Here is a 15,620-nt window from a genome sequence, read left to right on the forward strand (position 1 = left end):
TACCGGTCACGTGATTGTTTGGCCCGACCGTCTCGTTTTGCTTGACTGAGGGGGGGAGCCTCCAGAAATGACAAAGAGCTACGTAATGTCCCGTTTGGTCTTGGGGTATTATTAATATACGGAGGTCATTCAATATGGCGTCCCATTTTAGCGGTGTTTTACAACTAACTGATTTGGATGATTTTATTACACCGTCACAGGTAAATGTATAGCAGCGCTTAGGTTTCATTAGACTTTTATCGTGCCTCTGTCTTCAGCTACCGAACTAGCAAAGCTAGAACTTGCCTAGCACTGCAGTGGAGTTAGCTGTTATAGTAATAGCTGACTAGTCTCTAATTAGCTAGCGCATAGGGTGCCAACATTTATTACCTTCGTAGTTTACCTGCTTTGGTGAAGAACACGCACGTACACACGTGTATTTATCAGTCAGTACACGTGAAACACGCCTCATTTTCTGATGGTCAGAAATGCTAGATCTGTTGATCAGTGTATGAAAAACAAAAGTAGGTCCTATAATGTTAGTTACATCGAACTAAATAATAATAATAATAATAATAATAATAATAATAGACCATTCAATCATAATATAATATTATGAAATTGGCTCTGTAGTAGCTTCTACATGTGGAGTTCAAGCAAAAAGACGTGTGTGTGTGTGTGTGTATATATATATATATATATATATATATATATATATATATATATATATATATATATATATATGTATGAGAGTATATGTATATGTTTTGCTGTACATCTTGTGTTCAGTGAATTTACATTACGTTTACAAGTAATGAAAATGTAGGCCCTTGTGTTGCTGTGTATGTTGATGTGTTTACTGTAACACATATGTAACTTTTATGAAAGATCAATTGCCTTACAAATGATTTCCACAGGAATGTGTGAAGCCAGTGAAAGTGAACAAGAAGCAGGGGCGATCTGTGGCCAAAATCCAAATTGAAGATGATGGCACTTACTTTCAGGTTAACGAGGTTTGTGGTATTTCTGTTATACTTGTACTTAGATTTCCCCGTTTTCTTGCCAGTTCCTGCCCGCTGGTTATCTCTCCCCTATCACACACCGTCCAGAAACATTTCTTTGTTTTCAAATTGCTGGGATCGCCTGATCGTCTACACCCGCTGTCGAATAGGTCACTCCAGGATGACACACAAGTTTTTAATATTAGGAGAAGACGCACCAACAGACGTACCTTCTGCCAGAACCCATTATCCTTGAAACATGTTTTATTAGGCCTGTATTGGTCTTAACCCTGTGAGAAACCTTTTTAATTCAGTCAACACTCTGGAAGAAATTTTGAACAAAGTCAAACATAATGCAATTTTAGAGTTTTTAGGAAAAATAGATTTTTAAAACATTTATATAGAGTCCCTTAGACATTTCTCACCATGAAAATAGCCATAGAAGCCGGCATGGCATTAAAACACAAACAAACAAACATACACCATCCACTAACTGTCTTGATTCAAACCTACATTTTGTTTCCAGGATGGTCAAATGCAGAAGCTGGAGAAAGCCAAGATCACTCTGAATGACTGTCTGGCCTGCAGCGGCTGCATCACCTCAGCGGAGAGCATCCTAATCACCCAGCAGAGTCACGAGGAACTATACAGAGTGCTCCGCCTCAATAAGGTAATGACATATAATGTTTCATGGAGTTAATCCTAAACATAGTCTGAACAAATGTGCATTACGCACTTGTGGCGGACTGTGGGATTCCAAGATTGATTATGTATTGATGGATTGTTTGAAGTTCACAAACACACGCAGCCGTTTATTTGACTTGCATTCTATTACTCACACATTTGCGTTCTCTCCATGCTCTAACACACAATATGGAGAATTGTCACCATTAAGTTATGGGCGGTGCTTCAGTCGGTATCATCTGTAAATAATAAGATCATTTTAAAGTGTTTTTTTCTTCCTGAATGATGATCACCATGTGCACTTTACCTTAAATCAACATAAGATACTTTGCACAACATTAACAGCATCCAAGAAGACCACCCTGAATATGTTGTTAAAAGCTATCAGATCCAGCTGAAAGAATGGATAAGTAGATTAGTATAATATACAAAGTTGAAATACTTCAACGGATTAGCGTCCCTGTCAGCATGTATAACCGCCTCATCCTCTTTGTTCCCGGGATCACTGGCTTCAAATCCACCATATCCCTGACCAGAGTCCATGTCTATAGATGCCGTTCTGGAGTTGATTATTTGTGTGAAAATGCACTTGTATGCTGTATGATCTGTGTGGGGATCACTTTCCACGTGCCTAAACAGTTCCCTTCCCACCATTTCTTGTGAGTTTAGTGATGCTGGTCTTCTGTATTAACACAAATATGCTTGTGTTGCTGTTCTGTTAGTTAAGGAAATATAAGTGATGTGTCTCACTGTGCAGCAGAGTAGCAGCAGTGAGCAGAAGCTGGTTGTAGTGTCGGTGTCGCCACAGTCTCGTGCTTCCCTAGCCGCGCGCTACTCTCTCAGCAGCAGCGAAGTGGCCAGGAGGCTTACAAACTTCTTCAAAAATCTGGGTGAGTAGTGAAAACTGGAAATGGGCCAATGCTCAGAATATGCAAATCTTTTCTACTGAGCGAAAACACTTTTGTCTGTTGTTTTATGGCTAAAAATAATAATATAGTTTAAACTTATTGGCAGCATTACTTTATCCCTTCAGGTGTTCATTATGTGTTTGACACTGGCTTCAGTCGCACCTTCAGCCTGCTGGAGAGTCAGAGAGAGTTCCTCAAGAGGTTTGCTCGGAAAGAGGAGGACAAGAAAGCCTTGCCCATGCTGGCATCCGCTTGCCCAGGTAACAAACAGATTTTCTTTTTCCTTAGACTCCTCATACAACTTTAGTAAACCAATGAGGTCAGGCTCTACATGCACCATGTTTGCAGAGGTTAGATATAGTCATCAATGTTCAGATTAATGTCTCCTTACTAAGGCTAAGATGAAAAAGTTGGACTAGGTAATTATGTCAGATCAGGGACACAACTAGATTCTGAAATTTTCTCTAAAGTCTGGTATTTTTCATCACCTAAGAACTGCCTATTTAGAAAGCAGCCATTTGACTGATATTGCAAATGATCAGACTGAGACGAATTTTCCAATCCAGCAAGTATATCTTAGCTGGAAAAGCTGATGTTGCAGTGTTCAAAAGTTTGTTTCCCTGCCAAACTTATGGAAAAACAAATGTGTGTACACACAGAGGTGGTATTTATTGACGAAAGTCAGTAAATAGTAAATCGCTAAATAACTTTAAAGTGTTTATTTTCAATAGAACACGATTACAATCCTTTTACTCATAATGACACCTCCAGCCCCTCCCCCTCCTCCCACTATTCACTCTCTCATTTTAACAGAGACTGCTCCGGTCCACTTTTCAGACCCCTTTAGCAACTTTTTTTTTCTCAAAAAAGCACCTCGTGACAAATCTAGCGACTTTTTGGACAAACATTAGCTACTTTCCGTAGAAGAGTGTCTCCAGTACTGCCCTGCTTTCCCGTCGCAGGCACACCCCTCTCTCTCTCTCTAACTTCTCTTTGAGTGATCATTTTACATGAAAATATAGCTGAAATCACAGCACAGCCATTGTGTTTAACTTGTGTTTATGGTGATTTTGTCTGATGACATCGTGGTTATAAATCAGGATTTTGTCAGTGCAGAGCATCAGCTTGGAAATGTCTTAGAAGTGTCTGCTGGTGAACATGTAGTCTCTTAATGGGGTACTTTTCAGTCACGATTTCATGCTCTTTCCATTGTCTGACAACAGAAACCGATAAAATATGTAAACGAGAACAGCTTTACTGAGAATTTGGCACTATTAAAATACAATATGTGAGCACAGAGAGTAGGAAAAAGGCAAACAGATGTAAAGGACTGACACTAGGCAGAATGCAAATACAACGCGATGATGTAATGCTAATTAGCATGTAATGCTAATATGCTAATTAGCGCATGACATCATCTAGCGACATATAGTGACTTTCCATTGAAAGTTGTTGGCAACAGTGCTCCTGTCACTCAAATGGAGTATACCGATGCTATGGTGAAGATGAAGCAGTGCTTGGGAAATGCAAATTTAGTCCAGCATGGCTGGAAATGGCGCCATATATAAAACTTGGTTGTTTATTATTATTATTATTATTATTATTATTATTATGCATGAGGAATAATGTCTTACAGTATAAGTGTAAGTATAATCTTTTCCTTGAGAACAGGTTGGATCTGCTATGCTGAGAAGACCCATGGTGACTTCATCCTGCCTTACATCAGCACAACCCGTTCCCCACAACAGATAATGGGTTCACTGGTCAAGAGCTTCTTCGGTAGTCATCAGGTAACACACGTTTTTCACTCCTCCTAACTTAAGATGGAAGGCTGCTGGATTCAATGTGTTCTACATTCTTTGATTTTTCCTAAATCCTAATACAGTATAGATGATCTTAAGCGTATTGTTGCACAGGGTGTTGAACCCCAAAAGATTTACCACGTGACCGTGATGCCTTGCTATGATAAGAAATTGGAAGCTTCCAGACCTGATTTCTACCTTAGCGAGGCAGAGACCAGAGAAGTGGACTGTGTCATTACATCAGGTAAGGAACACTGTAATATAGGAGATGCTGAAGCGTTTTGTTTGTTTGTTTGTTTTTTAGGCAAAAAGCTCTGTCGGTATGTCATGTTGTGAATCTGATTCATTTACAGGAGAAGTTATCAAGATGTTGGAAGAGGAGGGTGTGTCTCTGAGTGATATAGAGCCAGCACCTTTAGATACGATGTAAGTTTCCATCTGTATAAATAAAAAACAATATGGATTTAAAGAATAACTTCAGTGCTACAGCAGGCCTTTTGCAGTGTAGCAGCATGACACTGCACCAGGACACTTTTCTGTTGAGTGACACCCTATATGTTGTGTGTTTTTATGTGTGGTTGTGAGTGTAGGTTCAGTAATGTGGGTGGTGAGGAGTTGCTGTGTCATGCTGGGAGTGGTTCAGGAGGATATCTTCATCATGTCTACACTCGTGCTGCCAAACAGCTCTTTGGAGTTGAAGTGGAGGAACTCACATACAAAACCCTCAAGTAAGTGTGCACCGACCAAGGGAAATATGAGTATATAATAATAACCACTATATATTCAGTGCCCTCCACTAATATTGGCATCCTTGATAAATATGAGCAAAGAAGGCTGTGAATATTTGTCTTTATTGTTTAACCTTTTGATCTTTTGTTTAAAAAAAAATCAGAAAAATACTCTGCTGTCATGGATATCAAACAATTTTGCAATTGCATACAGAATTATATATTTAAAAAAAAATATATATATATATATATATATATAGGTGTGCAACAATTATTGGCACCCCAACAATTTCATATGGGAAGTATATTCCCATTGATATTTAACTTTTTTTTTTTTTTTTAGTACACCTAGGCGACTAGGAACAGGTAATTGTTCAGCCATGACTTCCTGTTTCACAGGGGTATAAATATGAGGTAACACACAGGCCAAATTCCTTTAGTTATTCATAACAATGGGTAATACCAAGGAATATAGCTGTGATGTGCGGCAAAAGATTGTTGAGCTTCACAAAATGGTAAGTGGCTATAAGAAAATAGCAGAAGCATCGAAAATGCCCATTTTCACCATCAAGGCAATAATTAAGATGTTCTAGTTAACTGGAAATTTTATGAATCAACCTGGAATTGGATGTGTGTCTGTATTGTCTTAATGCATTGTGAAGAGGATGGTTCAAATGGCCAAAAAATCTCCAAGGATCACAGCTGGAGAATTGCAGAAGTTAGTTGTGCCTTGGGCTCAGAAAGTCTCCAAAACAACAATCTGATGTCACCTACATCACCACAAGTTGCCTGGTAGTGTTTCATGAAAAAAGCCTCTACTCTCATCCAAAAACAAATTCAGGTGTCTTCAGTTTGCCAGACACTACTGGAACTTCAAATGGGATCGGGTTCTATGGTGAACCATAGAACCAAAATAGATGAAACCAAAATAGAGCTTTTTGGCAATAAACACCAGAGGTGGTTTGGCGCACACAGAGAGGTAGCCATATGGAAAAGTACCTCATGCCCTCAGTTAAATATGGTGGTGGCTCTTTATGTTTTGGGGTTGTTTTTTCTGCCAGAGGACCCGGACATTTTGTGAGGATACATGGCATCAAATAACAACATATATTAAATGAAAACCTGACTGCCTCTGCCAAAAAGCTTAAAATGGGCCATGGTTGGATCTTCCAGCAGGACAATGATCTAAAACATACATCAAAATCAACACAAAAATGGTTTACTGACCACAAAATCAAGGTTCTCTCATGGCCATCCCGGTCCCCTGACTTGAAACCCATAGAAAACCTGTGAGGTAAGCTGAAGAGAAGAGTTCATCAGCGTGGACCTTGAAATTTGAAGGATTTGGAGAGATTGTATATGGAATGATCTCGGATACCTTGCCATGTATTCTCCACCTTCCTCAGGCATTACAGGAGAAACCCAAAGGACAAAGGGAGATAGCACAAAGTATTGACTAAAATTATAGTAATTATTATAGTAATAATTGTTGCACACCTATATTTAACAAAGAGATTTTACAGGTAAACCTGTGTTTTGTTTGCAATTGTTTGATATCCATGAGAGTATTTTGGGGGATTTTTTTTTTTTTTTTTAACAAAATATCAAATTTTAAATAATAAAGACAGTTTTTCACAGTCTTCTTTGCTCATATTTAGCAAGGATGCCAATATTAGTGGAGGGCACTGTAACACTTTTCATACATATACAGCTCTGTGTTTTACACGGTTCAAGCCTACAAAAATGCGTAAGAGGGAGTCTAATATGTGAAATGCGTTTGAGAGATAACTGAATGCAGGTTGTTTTAATCAGTAAAAAAAAACCAAAAAAACCCCAATATTATAAAGATATAAAACAATGAAGGTAATAATAATGAAGGAAAAAAAATCCAAGGTTATAAGTATATCTTGGATAAAACAGCATATAGCGCAAACAAATTTCAAACTAAATGGCTTGATGGATGGATGAAAATGCGTCTCTCTTAATGCTGACCACTTGTGAGTAGATCATGCGTGGTGTACGTTAAAAGGTCAGAACAGTGTCATAATGACTAAAAACACTTTTACTCATTATAGTTTTATAAGATTAACAGATGTGTGACTATTAAACCTGTGAAGTCTTAGTTGTTATTTAGCCGTCATGTTTTTACTCTCCATCTGTCCACCTTCATCTTGGTACGTTGCTTTATATCCTGCATACCCATTCAGATTTTATTTCCTATGACAGAAATAAGGACTTCCAGGAGGTCATTCTAGAGAAAGATGGAGAAGTTCTTCTGCGCTTTGCTGCCACCTACGGCTTCAGGAATATTCAGAACCTCGTGCAGAAGTTGAAGAGGGGAAAGTCACCGTACCATTTTGTAGAAGTCATGGCATGTCCGTCAGGTGAGAGCAGTATGATTCTGTAAACTGATGTGTCAGTGATGCGTCGTTGGCCCGATTATTTAATGATTTATTTAATTGTTGGTGTTGATCAGTCCACATTAGGACCCACTTCATATTAATGCACTTTCTAGACATTCTAGCACAGGGATGGGCAATCTTATCAGGAAAGGACCGGTGTGGGTACAGGTTTTCATTTCAACCAAGCAGAAGCCACACCTGAATCTATTGAAAGCCAAGATCAACCGATTAAACAGGTGGAATCAGGTGTGCCTCCTGCTTGGTTGGATTGAAAACCTGCACCCACACCAGCCCTTTCCGGATAAGATTGCCCACCCTTGTTCTAGCATCATTACAACTGAATAGAGCAAAATTGACAGTTACCCCAAAGACTTAATCATTTAAAAATGTAAAAGAAAGGCCGTTCTGTAATAAATTATGTTGCATGTTACTCAAGTCTTTACAGGTGTGGCTTCTGTTTGGTTAGAATGAAAACCTGCACCCGCACTTTGCAGATAAGATTAGACTAGGGGTGTGCGATATTGAGGGTAAAAAATGATCTCTCAATATTTTCTGGGATTTTGTTGATAACGATAAATAGACGTTATTTTGATATCCTTCAAAAATGTCTTTGTAAAAGTCTTGTATTGAACTAGCTCGCTCTTGTTAATAGGATATTAATTGGTGCTGACTAATGATATTAATGGAAACAACATATTTAAAGAGGTATTTATTTATTTATTTATTTATTTATTTATTTATTTATTTATTTAAAACCGAAGCATTGAAGTAAAAACAATACAAAACCCACCAGCGTTTGTTCAGTCTTGCCATCTGTTGCTTTTCTTGTCGTAAGGCGCTTTTTTGCAGACCAATTACGCTAAACTTTGCCGAGTGTGTTTTTGTACTGGTACCTTGGCTGGTTTAGACGTGTCGTGGACAGCTGACTCCCGAAGCTTTTCATATTCTTCATGTTCTGTGTGCGGTTTGCAGGTGGTGAAAGAAGTCAGTTGTCGAACTGTCTTTAACGGCTACCGATTTCCGACACAGTTTGCAGATTGCCATCTTTTGAGCAACATCCGTCTTTTCAAAGCCAAACCACCTCCATTCGAGTGAGGATGACCCACGTCTAGCAATTCAATTTAATGATGTAGATTGCGAGGCTGGTGGTGTCTTGCATTTTTATCTCGTTTTTAACTTCAGTCATGCATTTTTAGGCAGCTAATAGGCTACACCATGCAGTGAAAGCATGCACTCTCGATGCGCAGTAGTTTATTCTACTAGGCTACATCACGCAGCGAATGCGTGGACCCTCGATGCGTGTTTTTTTTTTTTTTTTTTTTTTTTTTTTTTTTTTTTGCAAAGTGAGTGACATACTTGATAATGTCAGTTAAAACAACAATTAAGGTATTATCGTAGACGATACATGTCGTACACCCCTAGATTGGACACCCCTGCTCTAAAGACACAGCTGACCAAGAATCCACAAAGCGGCGAGTTAGTTACAATTAGTTAGTTACAGTTACATTTATATAGCACTTTTCTAGACACTCAAAGTTCTTTAGATAGTATGTAGGGTGTGAGATCTCCTCAACCATCACTACTGTGTAGCATCCACCTGGATGATGTGACTGCAGCCATAGTGCACCAGAACACCCACCACACACCAGATATTAGTGGAGAGAGAGTGAGGAGAGAGTCAATTCAGAGATGGGGCTTATTAGTGGGGCGTGATAGAGAAGGGCCAATGGGGGAATTTTGCCAGGACACCAGGGTTATACCCCTGCTCTTTTACTATATATGTCCTGTATGACCACAGAGAGTCAGGACCTCGGTCTAATGTTTCATGTGAAATATGGTGCTGTTTTTACAGTGTAGTGTCACTGTACTGGGGCATTTAGGCCCCCCACACAGACCACAGGGTGAGCGCCCCCTGCTGACCTCACTAATACCACTTCCAGCAGCAAGTGTCAGTTTTCCCCAGGTCTCCCATCCAGGTACTGGCCAGGATCAAACCATGCTTAGCTTCAGTGGCATGCCAGTATGATAACTGCAGGGAGATATGGCTCTGTTGTTAAACGGAGAAGAGTGAATTTCCTTCACAGCCCATCAAACTTTCTAATACAGATAATCTGTAGTTGAATTTGGTCATTGATTATGCGATAAAAAAGCAAAACAACAGACATTGTGTCACTGTGTTCTGTTCTGTATGATGTTTGTGTACACAGGCTGCCTGAATGGAGGGGGTCAGTTGAAGCCTGAAGCAGATCAGTCTAACAAAGAGCTACTGCAGCAGGTGGAGGCAGCATACAGAGCGGAGCAGCCGTCTGTACCTGAGGAGGATCAGCGCGTTGCTGAGCTTTACCACACATGGCTAAATAGTACGGGAGAGGAGAAAGCACGTGAGCTACTTCACACTCAGTATCACGCAGTGGAGAAAAGCACCACTGGACTTGCCATCAAGTGGTGAAGATCTGAAGCAGCAAAGTGACGCATGGGATATACAGGGCAGTTCAGGGCAAGTGTTTGAGTAATGAGCTCATGATCACCATCTTGTATCATAAAGTACAATCAGTGATCATGTGTAATTATGTGAATGCTTATATGCACAAAGAAGAAACCGCTTTCACAATTTTCTGCGGCACTCGCGTACAAGTGCTCCAGTATTTCATGACAACTTCCATAAATACAGAAATGAGACTGATGCTCCTCAAAGACATCCATTTCGAAACGAATAAGCTTGGGAATTCCTCGTGTGTAAAACCTTATCACAGACTCGGCTGTGTAGCATTTGCCTGTGAAGCCTCCATACGCTGTTTGTTTGCTCCGTAGTTGCATCATATTGCGCATGGAAACGAGTCCATAATTGGTCTGAAAACTGGAAAAAAAAAATTAAGCACAAAATCTATTCAATTTATTACGATTATGTATCGTTAATTATTTTAGCTATAACCTAATCCATCCAATTGGCCAAAGAATTTTGCATTAGTTTTTTGAATGTTATTCTTGGGGTGAAGACCCTGTATAAATATAATGCAACATCCATCTATCCATTTTCCATACCGCGTTTCCTGCAAAGGTTTGCGGGGAGCCTGGAGCCAGTCCCAGGGGTCTATGGGCACAAAGTGGGGGACACTCTGGAGGGGGTGCCAACCCATCACAGGGCACAATTGCACACCCATTCACACACTAGAGACAATTCAGAAACTGATTCTTTTAAGTCTGAAGTAATTTCTCCAAATCTTTTCCCACATTGAATATTAATGCCAGAAATAAGAAGTTCTCTATTCCTCTGGGTGAAGTACTTCTAGTTCCATTACTCGGCTGACTTATACATCATATGAGGAGAGTGATCAGCATCATACTCAACACAAAATGAGTGGACATATGCCATTTCTCTGAACTTGAAAGACCGGCATTTTATGATTTTAAATATTTCGTATACATATGAAAAATAATTGTGACTAGAAGAATGAAATTACTCTGCTTTGTGGTTGCAGGTACTTTTGAATAATTTACAAAATATGCATGAATAAATGATCACATATATTTAAGTTATCTTACTATATTTATTTAGGAATTAATTACAGAATATGTTTCTCAATAAACACTTTTATATTTCATTGTAGCTTTATTGATTAAGCATCCTTTTTGTATTTAAGAGGTAACAATTTTGTAAACAACGAAAATGAACGTCTTTGAAATGCAATTCATAAAAGTTTTTGTAAATTATTTACTATTTTTTACAGTATCATTTAGGTAATTAGTGCAAATATGTGTAAACAAACATAAATCATGTTGACTGAAATGAATGCCTCCTCAGTGTGAAAAGATTATATACAGAAATCCATATTATAACTTATGTTTAACATGCAGTGTAAGAGGTACATTAAATCATGTTTATAATCATGTTCTTTCATATTGGCACTACTTCAGCAATAAGTAGCTTCAGCATGGACAGTGTGCATTGCAGTAGTCCATTGCTCTGTTTAAGTGAGTTTTGGTCTAAGCATACCCCATTCCAGAGCGAGCATGACATGTGGGGGGATGTGCTCTTTGGGCTTCTTGAAGTTGTCCTTCTCTTTTCGTAGCACACGCAGAACCTCAATAGGGTCTGACTTCCCTGTGAACTTCTGCACGTCCTCCTCGCTGTCCAGGTTATACAGATAAACACAAAAGACAATAACATTACTGATACAAGTATACACAAGCCCTGTATTTATTTAAAAAAAAGACACTTGCATAAAAAGTTGTAGATCGTTTAAAGAAAGTACATCTTATGTCAGGGTCACACTACAAGATTTATACAAGCCTCACTATTATGTCTTGCATCATCCTCCAGTCATCAAACCTCAAACTACAAGATTTGCCAAAAGTTAAACACCACACACTTTCAGATTAAGTTCTAAAATCTATGACAACTAGACAGTCAAATGTCTCTGGGGGTGAAATCTGGAATAAAGATGCGAAACAAATGTTTAACCAAAACAATATGGAAATGTGTTCATTTAGACTAATTTCTTGTTGGCTAACCTTGCCTTGGCCGTCTGCCTGTATAGATTAAGACTGTTCAAGGAGCCAGTTTAACAAATGCAGCTGTAAACACAGTCACTTGGCCTAAAGATGTTTAAAACCTCACCCCTGCACCATCACATCATCAAAATAAACCGAGCACTACTGTATACACACTGTATAGATAACAGCGGCTTAAAAATGTTTAAACCACGTAATAAAAAGACATTAATAGAAAATTTAGCAAGCAGAAGAGAATGCTGATTATTTCCGATGTAGAGGACAGATCAGTCAAGTAAAGACTGATCACGAGGCTTGTGTTTAAATGCCTATAGTAATGTTTAGCTCAGGTGATGCGACTGATGTGGATGATGCTGATAAAAAGTGATAACGACATTCACACATCATTTATAAAGTTTCCCCACTTATAATTTGACACAAACTTTTTCCATAAGTAGATTTTACGCTAAAGTAGCGTTAGGGTGGAGCTTCTTTCAGTGGAATTGGACTGGAATTTTTAAATGCTGTTTTTCATCCTTTTTCACTTGAACCTGAGATAACTTTACTTCTGGTAGAACCGATATACAGTAGAAAATGTCACAGTTTGACCACATGGAGGGTTTTCACAGGCTACCACATGTTTTTGCACTTATTTTCACATATAAAATCAGAAGTGATCAAAGCCTTTATGGTCACTTTTCATACAGCTTTTTTCAAGAATTTAAAGCTGGTGTATTACAGCCAGGTCCATTAGTATTTGGACAGCGACACCATTTTTGTCATTTTGCCTCTGTAATTAATTAATTGAGTAATTATTAATTCCTTAGATTTATATAATGCTTTTCTAGGCACTTTAAAGTGCTTTACATTGTATAGGGGGAAAATCTCTTCAACCACCACCAGTGTGTAGCATCCACCTGGATAATGCACCAGAACGCCCAGCACATGTCAGCTATTGGTGGAGAGGAGAATATACACCACCACAATGGATTTAAAATGAAGCAATCAAGATGTGATTGAAGTGTAGACTTTCAGTTTTCATTTAAGGGGTTTAACAAAAAGATTGCATTACCCATTTAGGAATTACAGCCATTTTTTACTCTATTTCCACAGGCTCAAAAGTAATTGGACACTTGACTGATAAGCAGTTTCATGGCCAGGCGTGGCCTGTTTCCTCATTATTTCATGACAGATTAAGGCGATAAAAGGTCTGGACTTGAGTTTGAGTGGTAGCTTTTCATGGAAACTCAATAATTTAAGCCTGTGAAAATGTAGGGACTGTGTAAAAAAATGGCTGTAGTTCCTAAACAATTAATGCAATATTTTTTGTTAAACCCCTTCAATTAAAGCTGAAAGTCTACACTTCAATTTCGTCTCGATTGCTTCATTTCAAATCCACTGCGGAGGTGCACAGAGGCAAAATTGCGAAAATTGTGTCACTGTCCAAATACTTATGGGCCTGACTGTATTTCACTCTGCATGCATTCACTTGATCTGGCCAGCCTGCATTTTTTAAATGCTAACACTAAGATGCACTTACGACAGACGGAGGAATGGATTGTATTCAAATTCCTCCAGTAACGTTGACGGCACCGTCGGCTTGTCATCCTCGTCTCGTGCCTAATAACCAACTAGCCACATTTTAAAAACTGCATGCAACAATCTTCAGGAAATGTTGTGTGAACTAAAGTATGTATTTCATTGAGATGAGCACTGTAAGGGAAAAGGCTGACTGTACCCGAGCCCAGCTAAGCTTCTCCTTCACCCTCTCGTTCTCTGGTTCCACCAGCATTGCAAACTTCAAGTTCTTTATTGTGTATTCGTGACCACAAAAGACCTTCTGAAAAACAAAATACTTCGTGTGAGTACAAAGAGTGTGAGCTCGAGTAGAAACATGAAGTGGTGTAAATTCCAAATTCTGACCGTTTCTTTTTTATTTCTTTAAAAAAGTGGAAGCAGTGACGTACTGTGTCCTGAGGCAGGGTTCCCAGCACCTTGGTCAGGTTGTGGTACATCTGCTCTGCCGTTCCCTCGAAGAATTTCCCACAACCACCCACAAACAGTGTGTCCCCTGATAATCAGAACAGACAGAACAAGCACTCAGACTTGAACTATCACACTCACTCACTTCAGTGACTACTTTATCCTTGGGTCATTCCATCCTAAGTGGTCGAGTTGCTCGACCTAGGAGCTAGAACCATCCTGAGCTGAGATACAGAGTTTTCTGTGAACAGCTGTATAGCCTAAATTTGTTTTGACAAATTTGTCATGACACAAAGATGGCTGTTATAGTTAAACCTAGTAAAAAAATAAATAATTTTTTGCAATGCCAATACTTAGAGGTAATCATACAAAAATTTGGAAAATTTAAAACAATCAAGCAACCTGCATTGGACCACTTCAGATGGAACAACCCCCCTGTCAGGGTCACAGGGCATGAGGCCCCCTGGAATACACCCTGAATGGCACACCAGTCCATCATTGCACAACTTCAAATATCAGCAGTTCTTTGTACTTTAACTGGAAGTGAACTTCACTCTGAACTTCCTGAACAGAAATGCTTACTCAAGGGAAAACATCATGCACATGACCACTGCAAAACCGGAACCCACATATGAGCTAATGACAAGAATAATCAAATAAAGGCACATACCAGTGAACACAGCAGGGGAATCGGGGCAGTCGTCTTCCCACAGGAAGTAGCACATGTGTCCAGAAGTATGGCAAGGTGTGAACAGGCACCTCACATTTATAGTGTTAAACTAGAGGGAAAAGATAAATCGAGAATTTATTCACAGTTATCTTTCAGCTTTGTATTCTGTTGTACTGCTTTACCATGCTGCATTAGGAGTACTCTTTTAAATGTACCTCTGCTGACTTGCATTCACTATTTCACTTTAGGAATATCCTTGTCACCGTCTTCACGACTGATGTATTACTTTATCGGCCCAAGTCAAGTTTGCTAGAGGACTGACGAATCTACTACCTTGCAGGGGCAGAATTTACTGTGGAGGCATCCTGAGCCGACGATCCTGCTTCCTTTTCACAACAGCTAAATATTCACAGCTATTTGCTTTGTGATTATTGAACCTTAGCAACAAGCACAATGTGATAACTACAGGTGTGCACTGGACTGTTTTGTTTTTTCCTTTCTCTTAGAAATTCTGACCAATCCCACCCACAGTTATTTTTGTTCGGTATAATTGGTGATATTTTGTCTGTTACGGTTTTAATTTTCCCAGCGACACTAACCAATATAAAGCTGTTATTAAGGATGACTAAATGAACTCTCAAAACGTGGTACAAAATCGCAGGACACAATCGCACACACTCTCAAAAACACCTATTCACACACAAATCAGCTTAAATGGATGTCTTTGGATTGAGGGAAGAAACTGGAGTACCCAGAGCACAGGGAGAACATTCGCAGGAATCAAACCCCCAACCCTGGAGGTATGAGGTGAACGTGCTAACCACTAAGCCACGGTGTGCCCTCATGACATTCAATGTCATGCTAATGCGATCCAGCGCAGAAGTAGTGGAGATAGAAAATGTTCCAGAATGCAATGCAGCTATACAATGCAGTTGCCCTGAATTATGGCAGAGTTTGTTATGATATAACAAA

General features: G+C 39.2%; 2 protein-coding genes across 4 annotated transcripts in view; one reads left to right on the top strand and one right to left on the bottom strand.

The window, feature by feature from the left end:
* Positions 1 to 31: 31 nt before the first annotated feature.
* Positions 32 to 11,111, top strand: narfl (nuclear prelamin A recognition factor-like). Of its 2 annotated transcripts, none has more exons than XM_017457663.3 (11): positions 32 to 200; positions 897 to 992; positions 1,507 to 1,650; positions 2,425 to 2,554; positions 2,698 to 2,832; positions 4,244 to 4,362; positions 4,489 to 4,618; positions 4,728 to 4,800; positions 4,965 to 5,102; positions 7,329 to 7,486; positions 9,712 to 11,111. In XM_017457663.3, exons 1-11 carry the CDS (start codon positions 135 to 137, stop codon positions 9,951 to 9,953), a joined length of 1,431 nt encoding a protein of 476 aa, XP_017313152.1. In that variant the 5' UTR covers positions 32 to 134; the 3' UTR covers positions 9,954 to 11,111. The 2 variants fall into 2 exon arrangements, with proteins under 2 accessions (XP_017313152.1, XP_017313143.1); XM_017457654.3 differs by having other exon boundaries at positions 33 to 200; positions 2,422 to 2,554.
* Positions 11,112 to 11,202: 91 nt separating this feature from the next.
* Positions 11,203 to 15,620, bottom strand: part of hagh (hydroxyacylglutathione hydrolase) — a 5,508-nt gene continuing 1,090 nt past the window's right edge. The window contains exons 4-8 of one of the 2 annotated variants that reach the window (XM_017483215.3): positions 14,649 to 14,757; positions 13,963 to 14,066; positions 13,734 to 13,835; positions 13,536 to 13,626; positions 11,203 to 11,632 (exon numbers count right to left, since the gene is read on the bottom strand). In XM_017483215.3, coding sequence (XP_017338704.1) covers positions 11,400 to 11,632; positions 13,536 to 13,626; positions 13,734 to 13,835; positions 13,963 to 14,066; positions 14,649 to 14,757 — 639 coding nt within the window. In that variant the 3' untranslated portion in view covers positions 11,203 to 11,399. 2 annotated transcript variants of the gene reach the window in all.

The sequence above is a fragment of the Ictalurus punctatus genome, chromosome 2 (genome assembly GCF_001660625.3).
Source record: "Ictalurus punctatus breed USDA103 chromosome 2, Coco_2.0, whole genome shotgun sequence".
NCBI classification, from domain to species: Eukaryota; Metazoa; Chordata; class Actinopteri; order Siluriformes; family Ictaluridae; genus Ictalurus; species Ictalurus punctatus.